At 42.9% G+C, this 19,604-nt stretch overlaps 1 protein-coding gene across 3 annotated transcripts in view; it reads right to left on the bottom strand.

Moving 5' to 3' along the window:
- LOC136365507 (glypican-5-like) overlaps positions 1-19,604 on the bottom strand; it is a 347,571-nt gene that overhangs the window by 255,617 nt on the left and 72,350 nt on the right. For all 3 annotated transcript variants that reach the window (XM_066326026.1, XM_066326024.1, XM_066326025.1), the window contains exon 3: positions 9,311-10,005. In XM_066326026.1, coding sequence (XP_066182123.1) covers positions 9,311-10,005 — 695 coding nt within the window. The remainder of the gene's footprint in view (positions 1-9,310; positions 10,006-19,604) is intronic.

Genomic DNA, 19,604 nt, shown 5'->3' with positions numbered 1-19,604 from the left:
TCATATGGAATGTCTGACAGGTAAGAACACATTTTCATGTTTTTTCACACACTGGATCCACAGACCAAGCTACTTAGGAGCAAAAAAAAAAAAAAAATAAAAAAAATGAAAGGAATTCAAAGTAAAGACAGAAGAATTAACACACATCTTCAGCTGGAGATGGAAAAGACACTGCCCCAAGCTGTTTGTAAAGGAACCTGCAGCACTAAGATTGTTCGGCAGTGCAGCACCTAAAGCTAAGCAGGGACATGAAACAAAAGACCTACAAGTCAACAGATTAGCCCCCAAAGGCCCTGTTGATGAAAACAGGACTGGAAGTTACTGATGGAAAAAACAGTGCTGAAAGTTACTTTATAGTTCAATTTTTATATTCAACAAAATGTAACATTGTTCAAGGTACACTTCAGACGGTTGGTGCTTGTTTGGGATTTTTGGTCGTTTTCCCCCCAAAATCTAAACTATGCTAAGAGCAACATCAACGAAAACTTTTCTTAACTATCTTAACAATGAAATTAATCTGGGAACATTGATTGATTAAATTGGCAAGCACTCTACTGGCAACCAAATGGTTAAAGGAAAAAATAAGGGGTAAAAAAAGGCCTTAAAAGACTCAGGAGAATTAGCTGTTGCTAAAACAATTTTATGGTCCTTTCCACTTCAGTGGAGGTAGTTTGTATGGCTGACTGGAATCTATTCAATGCTGTCAAACATCTAACACTCCCATAGCCAGACGCCTCACAATGAATAACAAGCAGCCTCGCTGCCAATATGCTCGAGCTGCATTTTTTACCAGGGACTGGACCCCAACCCAGCAACAACTCTAACTTCATTGTTCAATGCCTTGTTAATTTATAAGACCAAAAATTAACCACAGCAAACAGAACTGCCAAAATTCTAAAGCGACGCGGCTACAAAATCCATCATATTAACAATACAGAAAGTCAGGTTTGTAAAAAGAACCTGCACATCTCATTTCTCCTTTGTAGTTTAAATTGATCTTGTAATAGAAAATAACACTCGATTTCAGCAGAGGACTTCCACAATCTGGGGAGGCTTACAATAGGTGCACAGAACAAAAAAGAAAGAAGTAGAAACAATGAATAAAGTGTACACAACTCTCGTTGAAACACTAAGCACATCATCTGTCATCCTGAGTCTCATCATTTCCATAAATATTATCCCAACCATTGATTGCCTTGCTCAGTGCTGTGCTTCAAGCAAAATCCTGGACTCTTACCATATTTACATCCTTCATCTTTCAGCTGTAATAATGGTGAGGCTGACACCAGCCTCATCTTCCAGGGATGATAGAGAGTGCTCAGTGACAGCCCTGCTCTGTGAAATTACAGCTGTGCTCTCCTGGCAGCTTTATGATTATGGCTCTGACAGGCCTGTGTTCTGGAGCTCATATCCTGCCTTGGGCACATCCTCCTCTCACACAGCACCGAGCTAAAGTCAAACAGGACACACACATCACCAGGAAGGCAGCCCTCTAGCATTTTCAACTTTGGGGGAGAAACGAGCCCCATTCTCACCACATGTGACACAGCTTATGGCTCTGGGATTTACTTTTAATTACACTTGCTGCTACAGTTCCCAGGATCTAACTCTCTAGGAACCATAAGGTGGTGCTGAAAAATTCCAGAGCCTCGGTTTGTAAAACAAAGTGAAGCAAAGCAGCTGTTTTTAAGAAAAAGTGGCCCTATCACCCTGATGCACAGCCCTGAGAAAAACTAAACTCAAGTCCATGGTAGGACTCATGAGCTCATTCTTACTGAGTAAAAATAAGCTGCTGCACTTCCAGAGCTGAGCTGATTACCCACACCAGAGAAGCCACAGCTTTGAAGGTGTGGAGGACAGCAGTGGGCTGTGTCAGTGTGAGCACAAGGGCTTGGGGACGCTTGTGCTGGTCCTGACAGCACTGAACATCCCAGAGGGATGAGCAGCCCAGGGCAAGGGCAAGCAGCCCTTGCTCCATCAACCATGCACCTTTTTAAGGATGTATTTAGAAGTAACATCAATGAGGTATCATTGGGTTTAAGCCTAAAGAAAACAACAGTGAAGCAATAAAATGTACAGGTCAGGGATTTATCACCAGTGAATTATTTTACCTAAATACAGGTAGCATCCACAATACAAAGTGAATTCTTCTTTAAAAAATTCATTTTTTACAGCACTGTTTAAGCCTCTTGCTGTCTCTGAAAGCAGGCTACTATTTCTTGGCCTCATCATTAACCTGCTGTCCTTACTCTCTACATCTGGCCCCACAGCATTCATTAGCCTGTGCAATGCAGGAGAAACACCCAAATTATGCACAATTTCATCTGGTTTGAAGCAGCATGCATGCACATCTCCAGAAAACACTCACCTAACAGCATTTCTGGAACCCCACAAACACACACAAATACCTGACACGTTTTCCACAAATACTTTGGCAATAAGATTAGGCTACACAAGTTTATCTTGACTGTAAACAGGAAAAAAACAGCCACTCTCATTTCCAAAGCCTTAATCACGGCAATTAAACACAATTGGTTAATCACAGAGAAAGCTGGTCTCAGATCAAAAGCAGGTAAAAAGCTACATCCATCAATTCCATTGATATCGATGTTTAACAGAAGCCTTTTATGTTGCACATTTACACTAAATCTAAGATTCAGGGAATGAAAAGTAGAACTTGAATACTTCTCCACAAGGCAGAAAGGAGCTTTTTATCTTACTACAGACTAATGACTCATTAACAGGGTGGTCAAGCACTCTCAGCAAGTCAGCAGCCAGTTGGGAGGCAAGATGGGCCTTGAGAAGGAAGCCTTTGGGGATGAAGAGACACATCCATGCAAATGGATTGTCACTTCTGCAAAAGCAACTCAAGGCTGCACAATTTATGTCAAATCAAATTCTTAGCTGCATGTTTAGTCAAACAACATGACAGCTGGATAATACCCAGCAAATATTCTCAGAACTAACACAACTGTAATTATGTGAGGATTCTTTATTCCCGCTCCACTTGATAACAGATTTTTGGAAATGTGTGTTTTGATTTAACCTACTCCATTTTGACACAAACACTTCATTTCAAGCAGTTCCATCGCTGCAGATGAGATGATCCTTCCCACCAGGAAATCAGGCTACTCTGTGGTATCCAACACCTGCCTGGAAGAGGAACTGTCATTAACCAACAGGGGCCAGAAAGCTCCTTGTACCCCCTCAGGGAGCTCTTCAAGGCTACACGGGCTCCAATTCTCCAGAGCACTTCTGGAACAGATGGAAATAAGGCAAATGCATTAAACAATTTAGATTATTATTTCCAGAAATACTTCTACAGTACTCGAGTGTCAAAATACTTTTAAATCAAGCAAATTGCACGTGGCAAGATTTACAAAGCTGACTACAAGAATTAGAGGCTTACACTCCATGAAATTCAGTTGATTCCAGAGATATAGCTCCACTGCTGCTTTCTAAAAATTCACCCATGACTGACCAGAAGATGAGAGCAGTACCTCAATGAGTATAAAGCCCAAGAGAAATAAACCAAAAATTTAATGCAGGCTTATTTTTGCATGTTTTACACCATGCTGAAAGCCATGCTCTTCCCTTTCCCACAGAAGTGCTGCTAAATCAGACAGGGCTGCTTGGAGATCTTGAACAGAAACCTTCTCACAGCTCAGGGCTCCTCCAGTTTCTCTTTTCACAGGAGCTTTCCTGCTGAGTGCTTAGGAAAAGCAAAATGTCATTTACAATAACAACACTTCCCCTGTCCTTTTTTTACGGTTGTTTTCTGCAATCTAACCACAAGGAATTGAATATCCTGCTCTAACCTCTGCTAAGTACAGGTTTTATACTTATTGACAGCTGGTGTTGATCATTTGAATTGGAAAACTTGCAGGAAGGAAGCACCTGAGTTCAGCTCTGAGTGTCCTCCAAAGTCTCCATGAGTGTTTTATGATACCATTCAATGTCATTAATCAAGTAGTTCATTACTGGCTGGCAGAAACTCTTTGTTGCTGTGAACTCACTCAGCACAAAGTTATTTTGCTCATAGTACTGCCACTTCCTTTCCAAATTTGTAAGGTTACTGTGCATCAACCTCTCGCTGCTGCAAACTTGGCACTCTTTTCTCTGAGCTTTTCTTTCCCTAAAGGTGACCACTGAACAGATCTTGGGTCTTTTACTGCTCTTTTTGGGTTTTTTTTCTGCATTCCTTATAATTTAGGACACCGAAGTTATTCTCTGTAAGCCTTCCAGACACTGTTGAATTTTTACCAGAAAATTTATAGTAAGGTTTTATGTTTGTTTTCCCCGAAGGCCCCTCCCCTGTAAGTTCTGGCTCAAGGCCCCTGCAGTAACACAGGCATTCAGGATCCCCCCAGGATGTTCTTCACAGGCAGATGCCCCCTTCTGTCCTTAAACTGAATCTAGAAAATATCCGGACAGTGTTTGCTTGTTCAGTGCACAGGTCCCACATGCTGCTTCTCATCAGGGATCATCTGTTTTAATTAAATGCAACATTTAAACCCACTGATGGCAGGAGATTGATCAACCAGCCACCAAGAACAACCATCTATCCAGATGTATTTTCTGTTTGGTCTTTTTTTAAAACTCCCCTAAACCCTAATTTGCTGTTAATTCTGTGTAATTTGCCTCCCAGGTCCCAGTGAACCCCAAACTGCAAAGGGCCACAGCAGGAGTGTTAATTTATAAGACCTGGACAGGCATGGGAAGCCCAACTCCTTTGTATTTTCTCTGTCAGCAAGGACAACAGTCCTTGCTAGAGGCGTTCACCTTCTCGTGCCTTTCTTGCATTTCTTCTCAGCCACAGGAACTTTTAAGAAACAGCACTCAAATGACCTGCCAAAAATAGGCACCAGAGAGTCTCTTTCATTACAACCTGAAACCAGACCCTTTAAAATACAAATGGTATTTAGTGGACCTTTTCTCAATATTATCCATCTTTCTCCTTGATGTCTTCACAACTTGGAGAAAAGTTGCCATTGATTCTGATCCAATTTGGATCACAGTCACTGTTTCTGCTTCCTGGCACCTGCAATTCCATGCACCTTGCATCTTAAACATCCCTCCCTTTCTTCTGTACTTCTCATGCCTCTTTCTGCTCCTCTTGCCAAAGCTTCTTCTTCTATCACTTTTTTATATCACTGTTATCACATTAATTGGTGAGCTTGTCTCCAAGAAATTAACTGCCTCGAGGAACATCTTGCTCCTTTCTCCTCATACTTAATCTTCGATCATATCTCGGTTTTATAATCCCTATCAAGCCTTTTATTAGCTATTGCTTTTATTACTCCTAAAATCACAAAACACAGTACGTTGGACTTTGCTCTTGCCTAACAGTTATCCCTTCTACAAGTATCAGCTCTGTGGTTTTTCACATTCTCCTCATTCAATGCTTTTTCAGCCACTATAACATTAGCAACAAGACAAATACTTTATGCTGATGAACTCCCTGCAGCAAGAAGAGAGTGAAGCAGGTGCCTTCCCACATCCCAAACATCCTGCTAACACACATCCCTTTGCATTTCCCCCCATGTGGGCAGGCAGGCAAAGGTCTTCTCTTCCAGAGACAGGAGAGGGAATCTCAGGAACCATGAAGTGGCAAAGCTGAAGGAAATCTGTGCTTGAGCAGCAAAGCAACTCATGAGTGTTCCCTGGTCCAGCAGGAAAGCCATCCCACAGATCATGGGTGCCTGGCAGGGACAGCAGTGCCACTGCTGGGGACAGGGTGGCCAAGCCTCACTGAAGGCCCAAGGTGAAGCACACACACCTGGAGTTGGTGGGACTGGTCAGATTCCAGCCATTCCTGATCCAACAGGAATCCTCCTCACCTTCTGTGCTGGTTCCAATACCCATCCTCACAGGAGCTGCTGCAGTAGGGCTGCAGGTCGCTGCTGGCTCTGCAGGAGCAATGGGAACACCTTTCTGGGATTTGGAGCCAGGAGTGAGGGCAGTGTTTGTTACCCCAGCTGCTGATACACCTCACTGCCAGCCACAACACGCATCTCAGAACTGCCTCTCCTCCTGCTCCTCTTGGTATTTTAGTTGAGAATAGCTCACTTTCACTTTGGATAAAAAACAAAGCTAACATCAGGAAGGATTCGTAAGTACAGAGTGTGTACAGCAACATGGAAACTGAACACGTGGAAAGGGAGAGCAGCTTTAAAACACCAGGACAGAAGAAGAGACAAACCAAGAGGAGGATGAGAAGGAAGGGTGACCCAAGCTGGTGTGTAGCTGGCTCCAGGAGGCAGCCAGGGCTCCCAGCAGCAGGAAGGACAATTAGATTGAGCAGATGAAAGCAATGATGATGATTGCTGGGGCTGCAGACCCGGGCTGGCTGCATTAGGTTAAGTAAGCTGGATGCAAGCCAGCATCATGGAACAAATGGCACGGCACATTCCCCAGGAATCTGAGGAGACACTACCAATATCTTAAAGGTGACCTCTCACTCTTGCTATCCCAGCAAATCAGGCAATTCTCTCAGCTGTAATGGACGAGATCAGCAGAGGCCACTCTCCTGAAGTTATGCACGCCTCGTACAAAAAGGATTTTTAGTTTTAGATTTAATATCAATTGACTGCACCTCATTTGAGCAAAGTATACTAAGTGCTTTATTGGTTTATTTCACCCCTTCCCCATTTTAAAGAAAACATAATCTAACTTCCCATTATTCATTATCATCCAGGCAGGCAACAGGAGAAAAAAAAAGAACCCTAATTTTTAGCCATATTGTCTATTAAAAATGTAAAATGTTTCCTAAAAGGGCAGGCGCATTAATTAAGGCTGCCTCGGGATAAATGAAGATTACTAGGAGTGCTCTGCTTTCCTGGATGAGTTTTCCATTATAATCAAATGAAACCAATTACTGCATTTGTAATGGAAACTGTACCTAAGCTGAACATTTCCACTTTTGCAGAAGCTGGAGAGTACACTGCACGAGCACAAAAAGGTCTCCAAACACTTAGGAAAGGAAAAGAGAGGGTCGGTGTCTTTTCTGGGGAAAAGAAAGAATCCTGTAAGTAAAACCAACAGTAAACACAACAAATCAAACAGCCCCAGTGTAATTGAGAACCACAGCCTGCATTCCCAGAAGCCATCTATAGCAGGAAATCCTGGACCTGAGCATTGAACTCCTTTCTGCTTCTTCTGAGAAGAAAATGCAGCTTACTTAGGCTCAATTTTCTAAATAATGGTTATCCTCTGTAACTAATCAGGAAAATTTTAAACCAGTATCAGATGAATGCTTGTTCAAATAGTGGAACATGCTCTGTCTTCCAAATATCACCTTACTCTGCAGACAACTGAAAAGTTTGAGGGTAACACACACTGAGGGACAGTTTTGATTTTCAAACATCCTTTGCCATCCTACTGAGCAGCCTCCAGAATGACATACAACCTTCTCAGGGAGGTTCTGTCAGTGACAGAAAGCAAAGATAACTTCAGGGGAAAAAGAATCAACGGAATTTCAAACACAACAGCATTTTCTGAACTTACTCCAAATGGAAGCAGGCAAATGTTTAAAGGTATTGCTGGGAAACTAAGAAGGCCCCAAATAAAATTATTGGAATAATCTTTAAAGAGAATCCTGAGCTTGAAAGACACTTTAGACAGAATTCTTCTTCCAAATCACCTAAAAGCAATACACTCATTGAGTTCATCTGTAATTATGCAATATTCACCTGGATCATGAATGTTACCCCTCAGTAAGCTAAGCAAGTGCATGTTAAATTATGAGGCTGATAAAGGCAATGCAGAGTTATGTTCTAACACACTGTCCACATCATCAGCAATGAAGCCCTACAATGATTTTAGAGGTATCCACCTATAGTCAGATAAAACCAATACACAGTAACAGTGTACTTTGACTTCTGATTCCCTTTAGACTCGTATAAAAACAACTTCTGAGTGAAAACAGGGGCAGATGGAGGAACATTGTTCATGACATGTTCTAAGTTGAACACTCCTCCATGAGGTACACTGTGACACCAACTGGACTCCAGCACAGTGCAGGCTCCAGGGCACACTGTCCACTACTCAAGAACCTGGACAACTTTCCCAGAGGTTTTCCATGTTTATCTTTGGATGTCAGATAAACTAGCGAGTTTGCCATCCATGAAAAGGAAAACTTTCCTGGCAATATGTGGCGATATGAACTGAGTTTTAACTAAAATACCAAGTGAAACTCTATCAGATTACAAGTGGTTGGGGTTTTTTTTTGTAATTTATGTATTATACTGACTCTAAGTATGGCTCTGTCAGGTGTTCTACAGCGAAGGGAGCTGCAATATTAGGGCCTTTGGAAGGCTGCAAACATAGAAGCACTCTTCTCCTACAAAAAACCCTTCCTTTGTTTAGAATAGACTGTCCTGGCTCCTTTCTGTGGACCCTCTAGACATGATGTGGTGACCAAAGTTCTACACAGAAATTACCTATTTAAATTTGTGCATTTCCATCTCTGTTCTCTCCACGAATTCCTTCACTTTCAAGACAGGCAGATCTGCATTTTTTAGATTAGTCTTTATACCCTACTTAAGGCCACACTGCTACATTTTTTTTCCACTGACAGCTGTTAACTTCATACAGATGTAGTCAGCTGCATCACTAGTCATTTCAGTAATTCCTAACCTAATCTTCAACACCTTGAGAGAACACCTGCCAGTCATATGCTGCTATTATTTATGTGACAGTTCTTTTCCCTTAATCTACACTACTCACAAAGCTGTTTCCACTTTAAGTGTATTTTTATCCTTTACTTATGTAAATGCTGCCAAGTAAATTTGAATTTTTTCACGCTCTTTTCCCATCTTCTGTAGATTGGTGTGCTTGCTACAGACCTGTTCTACGTTCCTGATGTCTCAGTCAACACTAAAGTAAAGGGACTGTAAAATTGTGAAAGTCAATTAATTTGACTTTATTTAAAAGCTCACTTTTCTAGCCCCTCATACCAAATCCTGTGGGATGTCCCCAAATGCTGCAATTGCATGCCAGGATAACACTTGATTGATATGGACATCATACAGTATCACAGACCCCAAATTTTTTGTTTAGAAAACTGTGCAGCCAAGGCAGGGCTCTCTGCTTTACCAGGTAGCTTCTAAAGAAACAAATGCCCCCAACCCTTTCATTTCAAAGCAGACTCTACCGAACCCCATCATAACTGTCTGTAAACTCCACATGGATTATTAAACACAGTCCTATTAAGACTAAAAGCCGCTGCAAAGACAACACCGACTTACTCAAAGGTTTCCCAAAGGAGGAGAGGGATAAACGGAGTAGCAAACAGCCCGGGAGCACTCACCGTGGCAGAGAGCTGTGGCCCGTTGAGCTGTGCGTGCAGGATGGCCTCGTTGATGGAGCTCCAGATCCCCGCCAGCGCCGCTTCCAGCCCCTGCGAGGCGCCCATCTCGTTAGCCAGGTACTCCAGCGTGGAGATGAACTCTCTCCACTGCACATCCAGCTCGGACACGCTGGCCAGGCAGCCCCTCATGACGTTGAGGCAGTAGCCCACGCAGGGCCTGATGAGGGTCAGCCCCTGGCAGTGCGGGCAGTACTGCATCTTCACCAGCGCCCGGCTGCACTCCTTGCTCACGGCGGCGTGCTCCGTGGTATTGATCACCTCGATGCCCAGGCTCAGCGCCTGGCTCAGCAGCCTGCTGGCCCACAGGGACTTGGACAGCTCCGTAACCATGCTTTTGGAATAGTGGCCAAAAGGATTTATGTCCTGCCTCGTAAGCCGCAGACACTCTGTGTAGTCCTCTGACAGATCTGTAATTCCTGGGTTTATTAGCCGGCTGTACACCAGAGGAAAGAGACTGTCAAAGAAGCGCAGTACTGCACTTTCCACTGTGGTCTCTGCGCCCAGAATGTAGAGAGAGATGTCTGTAAAAAGCTCCTTAACGGGCTCTGCTGCTTCTTTTGCCATAGGTCTGTAAGCTGTCTCAAACAGGGAACTTGTGCGGTTTTCAGCAAAGCGAAGCAAAGACTCAAAGGCCTCTAAAAAGGGGGCAGGGGAGAGAAAGAACTAAAGGTTAATGGCAAGCACCTGGAATCTCAGTCACAGGACTAACACTGTCCTGAACAGGAACATGAACAGTTACAGAAATCTGCAATATGAACACAATAATAGGTAATACAGCTTTCAGCAGTAACGAGAGCAAAGGGACCCCCAAGTATTGCCTGTGCATAACGAAGGCAACATGTAACACACAACTGTTCTTCTTCAAACAGCTAACTCTGCTCTCGCTAGCCAGACCCTGATCCACCAGGGACTCACACAGACCCCAGGCCAGGGCTGGTTTTTAGAGCTCACACTGACTTTGGGCAGTTCAGCTGGGTACACTTCCAAAGCATCCCTCAGCTCAATTGTGAGGCAACTGAATACACACAGAAGCTGAAGGTTTTGTCTCACAGTGCTTGAGTAGGTGGTTGAGAGGCACTTCTTGCAAAGTACAGCTCCAAGACCAAGGAAAAGATGCTTTGTGAATAAATTCTCTCCCCATTAACACTGGCCATGTCTGGACAGCAGCCAGTGATTGGGGAGGACTTCACATCATGTCCACTATGACTCAAAACCAAAGGGAAATAAACAAATCAGGAGAACATTTTCTCCTTTAACTACATCATTTCTGAGTGGCCTAAGAAAAAAAAAATAACATTTAAGAAATTCCACCGTTAACACATTTCAAATGGCACATGGCAAGTATTATACACCCAAACCACTGATTGGGGTGCTAGAATTCATGGACAGGGCAAGGAAGGGATCAGTTTTCCAGATTATTTTTAATGACACAGAAGACAGTAATCCACACCATTCCCAGTGCTTTCTTTGGAAGCTCTCCAACAAAAAGCCTCTGACATAAATCATCCTTGCACTCCTCTGGGTGGCAAGCAGCTCCAGTCGAGGCAGGAGATCTGTCACTCCATCCCTCCCGAGGCCTGGCCAGATAATGGGGTTTTGGTCTAATCCTCCTCTGCATTCATGGGAACATGGCTGTGTGAGTCCCTGCTCTGCAGCAGAGCCCCAAGCTGCCCCGAGATCAGCCCCACAAAGGAGCAGACACAAAGCACAGCTCCAGATTAGCACACACTGGCAAAGTCCTGCAGCAAAGGCTGTGCTGTGCCTTCCCTGTGACAGCTCCCCGGGCAGCTGACTTGCCTGTTATGATAAGCATTACAATCCCTTTTACCACAAAGTGTGCTTTAACTAAACAGATAACACACCACATCTCCTTGGACATTAATCATCAGTGTGTGCACATGCACATCAGTATTTTATGCTGCAGAAAAAAAAATCACCTTGGCACTCACACTGGTATTACAGCAACTAATACTTTGGAAGGGCTTATAAAATCCTAGAAATTAAGAAACCAGATACCCTTGAGTTGAAAAAGATGACAGTACGTTCTCAGCAGGGAAACACCTTGCCAAGTTTCAGACTGAAGCAGACTTGCAGAGCTGACAACAATTTTGAAAATTGGATCCAGGATAGAAATCTTGACAGAACCTAAACTGCAGTGTGGTTTTTTGTGTGCTACTGTACAATATTAAAAGGGGCTTTTGTTTGCCACAACACCTCTATGTGTTTATTTCTAAAGGAAACCAAAACATTTTGTAATATTAAAAACTCCACAGAAATATTAAACAACATAAAAACAGGTGTTTAAGTTTCCTCCCTATGCATGGTCCCTTACAGGCATTCAGCTTATCATTAAACTATGGGAGCAGGGACTGTTGCCTACAGTGCCATCCATCCTACACTCTTCCTTCACCTTCCATAAAGGCAGAACTGCAGGCATCGCTCTCCTTACCTGAAAACCAAATGAAATTCATTTATGAATGTGCTAATGTCGTTATTTTCCTGAGGAAATAAAAGCCCCAGTGAAGCATACAAGCAAAACATCCATTGACAGCACACATCCCCCAGAAAAAGATTTCAGCAGATTCCTAGGATATTAGGTTGCAGGCTAGAAACCATGTAGCAGTTTGGTTTTTTTTCAAACCTCTTAACTGTGAAAATTCTGCCTTCTATTAAATAAAATTCTGCATTATTCCGAGACAAGTATGAAATCATGATATGTAATAATGACATTTCTTTTTTATTGCATAAGGGAAAGATTGTGATGGCAATTAGCTTAATTCCTCCTGCAAAAAGAGCCCTCACACCAAAAACATGGCACAAAAATACTGCTAGTGATTACAGATGTGCTGCAAACCCCTGTAAGGCATCACGTGCTTCCTTACAACCAGTGGTCAGACAGAAAATGTGACTCGTGCCTGCAGGCAATTACATTTCAGAAGGGAATATGTTGGTCCTTTTTCATTGTTAAGGCATTAAGAGATGTTTGAGACAATCAAATTACTGTTTTTAGACCTTTAAATCAGAAATAACGGGGCTTCGTGCAGTCAGCTGATGTGGCAGCAATGGACAGCTTGAGCTGTGGCTGTACAGGGCAGGAGCTACTAAAGTGATTATTTGCGTGCTTTTAGCACTATTATGTGCTTTTTGGAGCACTTTCTGTGGTACTTTGTACACACAAAGTTTCTAAACCCCAAGGAAGGTTTACCCCTATGTGCAAGACCAGCTTCTCATCTATGCTGTCAAATACAGCTAACTTCAGACAGTTATAAACTTACAAAAAGCTGAATTCTAAGCCTAAAGATACACTGGGAGAATTACTTGATCATCTTCCAGTGCCTTTGGCTTCAACACAACCCTACTAGCAGCATGGGATATATTGCAAATATATCAATGATGAACAGAAATAACCTTTAACTGAAATAATCCAGCAGTTGATGAAGACATCAAATTTGGAGGTTTTGTGTCTTCCACTTGTATTAAAACAAACAGGAAGGTGGAGAGCAAGGTTTGCTCCCATGCTGCTGAGAAGTTCCTTTTAGAATTAAGACTACAGGAAAAGTGAAACAACAGTTGGTTTTGAATTCTGAACCTAATGAAAGTCACGCAGCATCACCTTCCATGGGGAGAATCTTGTTCAAACCGTTCGTCACGTGCTCACTGTGGTAAATGTAATGGATAAATTCGTGTATCAAAGATTTGGTCTATTAAAAAGCTACTCCAGGGCGTCTCTGAGATTCCAAGACATGTGATGCAAGTTGTGAAACCACAGCATTTGCAACAGAAATGACATGGCTGGACTGGAGATGGCCCATTCCTCAAGGATAGGCCTCCACTTCACAGCTGCTCGACATCTGATATCAATCTGGGTGAGGGATCTGGAGGATGATCAAATCTGCACCCCAAAGACGAGATCCGGGAAGACTATCAATGTCTTCTCACACTTACAGAACCCCTTTCAAGACCTCGCTTGGAAATAAAGAGATACAAGAATATTTGGACTTTCAATGGACTTAGCCTCAGGACAAATGAACTGTATAAAAACCCTACTCCAAGACCCAGTGGTGTGTGGCTGAGGTTGGATGGTACCTTTGTTACTGTCACTCTGCCCACCCAACATTCGATCAATGTTGTCCAATTTTATTGTGGCTTTTTAATTGTTTGGGTTTGTTTTTTTTTTTAATTTGCTAAATAAATTCTGTTATTTTGAATTGGCTTCTTATCATTTATAACACTCACCAAACACTTGACTCCAGCACTGGTGTGCCTGGACACTCCACCAGAGCTGGCCCAGCAGAGCTGACCTCTGGAATGTCCCCGTCTCACCCGCTGTGGGATGCTGCAGACAAGGCCAGCCCTGACACAGTGCTGGGTTTGCTGCTCTGCTGGCAGCACTGACCTGCTGGACCACACAGCTGAACCAGCCCATGTGCTGGGCTCCCACCTCACATCTCTAAACCTGGAGTCTGACACACACACACAGGGAAAAACACTGCTTTGCAGGCACAGCATTCCTGCTTATTCATCCCGAGAATGTCACAGCTTGCTTCGGAGAAGAAGCTCCCTTCTGACAGAAATACACCCACCCTGACACAGAGGACATTTCCCTCTCATCAGCCAGCAGCTACACCTCAAATCCCTGATGCAATGAGAATCACAAAGGTTCCTGATTTATCTCCCACCAGCTTTTGCACTGTAACACCGCTGATTCCTCCAGTGGGATTTAATCCCGATTTAAATCCACTGCCTGTCATAAAACGCTGCAAGAACAGAAGTGTTTCTGCTAAAGGATGGTGCTACAGGGAGAAACAGAAGTAGCAGGAATGTGTCAATCTGCTCAGTGCGGGTGTACCAGCATTTTCCAAATACCTCCTCTGTTTTTCCACCACCTAGGGGTCTATTTGGGGAAAACCAGGTAGGTATTAAGTTTCTCACGTCACATAAACACCACACTCACCAACCTGCACGACCTCCCCTCAGCAGGAATAGCTGCTTGGGTTTTTTCACTGCTGTCACCTCTGTTTTAGCCTAATCAAGTGCAACAGCTCTCCAAGTTTGTGCTCAGGCCACCACCTCTCCTCCTGCAGCCTTATCCTCCAGACAAAGAATCAAAGATGTAGAAGTACCAGACATCAATTTGCCACTATTTCTGCCAAAAAATCCGCCTGGGTGTGTTTATTTGTCTGAGACAAACAGCAACACAAGCTCAAGGAAAGGTGGGAGCAGAGGATTCAGTGCCCAGAGCTGGTGTCAGAGCCTGAATTCAGGGCTGCCTTCAGCCCATGAGCCCTGAATTTCTTACAGTGCATGGAAGGTAGCAGATGTAGCCTCAGGGAACACACACAGAGAGGAGTTTCCCAAGAAAATCTGGACTGACATATGACAGCCATGCTTAGAGCAGTTCACTTGCTTTCCTCACTTCTGCAAGACCCTCAGAAGCTGCTGAGATCCTTATTCTGTAAGCAGCTCTGGGGTTCAGACAGAGAGCATTAGGCAAGGTTAAGCAACCTCCAACGTGCTGGATTATGATTTAGCCCAAATCTACATCCTTTTCTTTCCAGAGATCCAACACAGGAATATCAGCACGGAAACAATTTCACCAAAACAAAGACAACCTGAACACCAGAAACCTCTGCTCACAGAGGATTATTCCTGCCCCAGAGTAGCTGAGGCTCAGGTGTTAATGCCTGAACCCTCTTGTCCTCAAAAACCAGAGTCCTGACACTCACTGCAAACCATGACATGCCTGTGTGAGAAGTTACTGCCACTGCCACCAGACCTCTGTGTGCCACTCCAGGCTGGCACCTTGCCACAGAAGTGAAGATGAGACCACCCTGCTAACACAACACCTCTCCAAGGAATCACTGACTCCTTGCACTCTGCAGTGGCTCTCTGCCTACTGGGTTTCCATTTTAAAAATCCACAAACTCCTTAAAAAAGGGGAAAAAAAGGAAACTGTTATATTATAAACATCACAAAAAGATTTAATAACGTTGAAACCCCAAAACTATCTGTACAGAATCTATACAAAAGTGACATCTGTGTCCATTTTAGATTTTGACTGTAATCATGAAATAAGAATGACAAATTTAAGTAGCTCCATTATTTGTTTGGTCTCTCAGGACCACACTAATATTTGGCTCTTTTCCTTTCAACATCTTGCATTTATTACAAAGTTACAGAATGAATGAAAGCTACAGTCAGTTGAACAATGGCTTCCTTTTCATGCTTTTGCATCCATTAAGATTTCTGCATCTTTACAGCTTGCCAAAATAAAGGACAACATTAATATTTTGCAGCAGTAGAACTTAAGGACAAACTGTTTGCAATGTGCTACAGTGAGAACAATGCACAAAGCAGAAAAATCACACCCAGACATGCTCTGCAAGGCACACAAATCCTAAAATTTATCCACTAAATAATAAAATTTACTCCATTTTTTGGGTGTGCAATGATCTCTAAACATGTTTAAAACAATACGAACAAATAGTGCTTAAAAATCATCATTAAACAAGATGAACAAGTCGTTGGGTTTGGGTTTTTTTCAGATTACTTTAAAAAAGGATGTAAGTGCAAAGGGAATTGTATCATAGTTGCAAAGACAGAACTCAAAATCCATTCATTCATTCATTCATAGAACTGCCTTTGTAAACAACTTCATGTAACTTTCAGCTTAATTTCAATGCTGTGACATTTTGCTTCGAGCAAGATTTCCAAGCATTCCAAGTTTCCCTCTTCCTTATTGATCCTCCTGCAGAACACAGGGCTGAAGCTCTTTATTAACACCCTACTTTCCTGTGTGCCTGCCTGCTTTTGGAATGGAAGTCTTCCTGTACACAAACATTGACTCTTGATGAAGCTGATGAGGAACAAGACGTTAATAAACACGTTAATGAACATGTCTAATGAGAGAATGATGTCTACCACACCCGGGCTGACATATCACCAACAGTTGCAGGAAACACAAAAATCGTTCTCCAAAACCATTCTGGGCCAGAGAAAACCCTGAAGTGTTCAGAATCTGGGCCAGTGTTCAGAAGCAGAAAGAAGCATCTCTTGCTTCCTACTCACCTCCTGTGGCTGCTTTTAACAAGGCAGGGCCAAAACAGTTTCAGAAGTAAAGTCAGTTTTGGCAAGAGGGGAGGAAGGAAAGTTTTAATTTATTTACCTTGACAGTCTTTGGAGTTCATCAGTCCTTCACAATATAGACCAGGTGGGGAAAAAAGCAACTTTCCATTGCTGTGCCTAAGGGCAAGGTCTTTATTTAACACTCTCCCTGTGAGCTTGTCTACATTAACAACTCCAGATAAATACCCTGTTGTGTACCTGTTGATAGAAACTTCTGCCCAAGCTGGAAAGAAGTCTGTGCCTCCTCTGTTCACACCCAACAGCTATGGACACTGCTCATTAATCAGAAATCAATCTCATTCATTAATCAGAAATCAATGAGCAGAATTAGTTACAGGCTGCTATTACCTCCTTTAATATACTGCTTGATTCCAAGTGTATATTCAATTCAATAATCCAGTTATCATGCAAATAATCCTGGTTTTATCTTTAAAAAACTTATGAAAAGTTGTAAGGGCTTTAAAAAGTCCTAGAAGTGAGACTTTGGGAGCATAAGACAGTGGTTTGTCACAGGAAAAGCCTCATTCAACGTGTCAGAGCAGCTGACTCCCTGCTGGAATCTGGACAAAGCCATGACACTTGGGAAAACTCATTTCCAAATGCTCTGCTGGAAGACTGACTTCCAAGAGCAGCAACAGGAAACACAGCATTGGAGGACCATCTGAAAATTTGGGATGAAGGGATGTCTTGGGACGAAGATTTGTCTTATTCCTTTTATAGGCACAAGTCTATTCTGGCAGTGTTGGCACAGCTTTGCAATTATATAGGAAATAACCACTGCCTCAGCCAGCAAAACCACACCCTTTGCTCCACAACACCATCCTCCAGGATTTTTTCTTCTTTTTACTATTTCTTCTTCTACTTTTTTTAAGTTTAAGCAGTTTATTATACTTTGTTATTTAGGGAGAAGGGAGGTGGATATGCAGCTCATTTTGGTGACACTGATGTACACTAACTTTGGGTTATTATGGCAGTTGATTCTATTGATAATCGAAATAATACCTGGTTTAAAAGAGGCTGACTGCTACACAGGCTGGTGAGGGAAAGGGAAAATAGGCAGCAGAGGCAAAAGCCCAGGAGATGCCTTAATAACAACAGAATGGCCAGCAATAAACACAATCATTTGTTCTGCTCTGGTCAGCTTGCCATGAAATCACAAGTAATTGTTTCTGTAGCCTGTGCTGGGGAATGTACCCAAATTTCTGGAAATGGAAACCAGAGTGCACGTATTCATGAGACGTAATAGCCTTGGCTTCATAATTTCTTCATAATTCACAAACCAGCAATGCCTAAGAAGTTACAACCAACTGCAAAACTACTGGCCAAAACCAGAGTACAGCTCTACAGTCTGCTGCCCCAAACCAAAACTGCCCTTTTTAAGGAAAACACTACATGGAAGAGTTTCTAGGAAATAATTAAGTTGTTACACCTCACAGCATCAGTTTGCTGGCTTGACTTTGATTGTTCACTACATATTTCACCTTCAGACTTTTTTGTGAATACAGTGAATGAGCTGGTAATTGAATTTAGCTGTTTATTATTCCTGTACACTCGATTTCAGTACAGTTGTACGTTATTCTATACACTGTGATTACAGGGTAAAATGACTTTTTCTCAAGCGAGCAGTCTCAAGCAAAACTGAGTCATTGAGTCAGTTGGCTGGCACAAAGCTGGAGACCAGATGTGAAGTTAACCTTTCATGACACCACTGGGCTTCTGCTGACAGATAAATAAAGCAAGGAGTTCCCTGGGAGTATTTGTGCAGTAGCAGGCTGATGGATACCCAGCAGCACCATGGAGAGATGATCCAGAAGAGCAGGAAAAGCCCTGAGGAGATGGCTGGATGTGGCACAAAGCCATGGCTATCCCTCTAATCCTCCTCTCCTCCAAACAGAGCTCCTCAGGATGATTCATTACATTCTTATCTGCCCCGTTCAAACCTGTCAGCTGTTACTTAATAATATCAATTCACAGTTTTAACAGGATTTGCACCAAGATGACTGAAGAAAGAACTACAGCTGTACTTCAACAACATCATCTCTGCCCTTCATTGGCTTTCCAAGAACAAGTAATTCATAAAAAACACTTCTCACAATCTCTGAGGGGAAACCCACTCCAGCTGAGTATCTGCAGGCAGCCAGCTCATCACACAACTGGAACCATGTGAAGTTGTTTGGTCCAACAGGCAGTGGAGCAGAAAAGGAGTTATCCCATTTATTTGATCAGCCACAGGGACAGGGATGACTGGAGGCCACAGCTACAGCAGGTGACACAAAATTCCCAGGATGGATTCTAGCACAAAGCACTTGTAAAACAGCTCTGAATGACACCTCTGTAACCATCAGTGTTTCTGTCAAGGCAGACCCACAGGAACTGTCCACATTGCTCAAATTAGGACTGATCTAATTAGTCTAATGAACAAAGTTTTTGCCACACAAACAAAAAGCATCCAGTTTTATTTTTCCAGGCTAAACCCCTGTGTACTGTGGCAAAGATGCACCATCAGCTGAGAAGACATTTTTCCTTATGAAATGAAGTTTTCTGGTAAAAAAAACCAGCTTGAACAGTATTTTCTTAGAAATGAACCATGGATCATCACTTCAGGGGGTGAGTTAAACCCCTGGTGTCTCTGCAAGTAAGCATCTTGCTGTGGGGTGGGTTTGGATTTTTCACAAATTTTAGCATTGGTATAAAAACATAGCCCTAAAAAGTATGTTGGCCTAACGATCCAAGACTTGAATGGCCCTAGACAGGATGAATTCTGCCTCTAAAATATGGCTTGCCCTCAGTTTGGACTCTTTGGAGTAGGTGCCTGTGTTTCCTTTGAATGAGCAGAACCTCCAGCACCAAAAGCCTGCACATTTTTTTTTCCTATTTTCAACACACAGTGGTTTATTCAGCCACAACTGTGCATTTCTCAAAGCTGAAAGGGTTGTTCCACGAGCACCCAGTGAAGGGTGGAGCCCCAGGTACCATCAGGGCATGTCTGATTCTGGGTGAGCTGAGGGGTGTCACCGCTCCTGGGGATCACACGTGTCACACACTGGCACCCAAAAATGCCACTGTCACTGGGAGATGGTGCAAAACCCTCACCTTCTTCACCCAAAAT

This window comes from Sylvia atricapilla, chromosome 10, assembly GCF_009819655.1.
Source record: "Sylvia atricapilla isolate bSylAtr1 chromosome 10, bSylAtr1.pri, whole genome shotgun sequence".
NCBI classification, from domain to species: Eukaryota; Metazoa; Chordata; class Aves; order Passeriformes; family Sylviidae; genus Sylvia; species Sylvia atricapilla.
The sequence above is the reverse complement of the archived record's forward strand: the minus strand, read 5'-3'. Positions and strand labels throughout refer to the sequence as shown.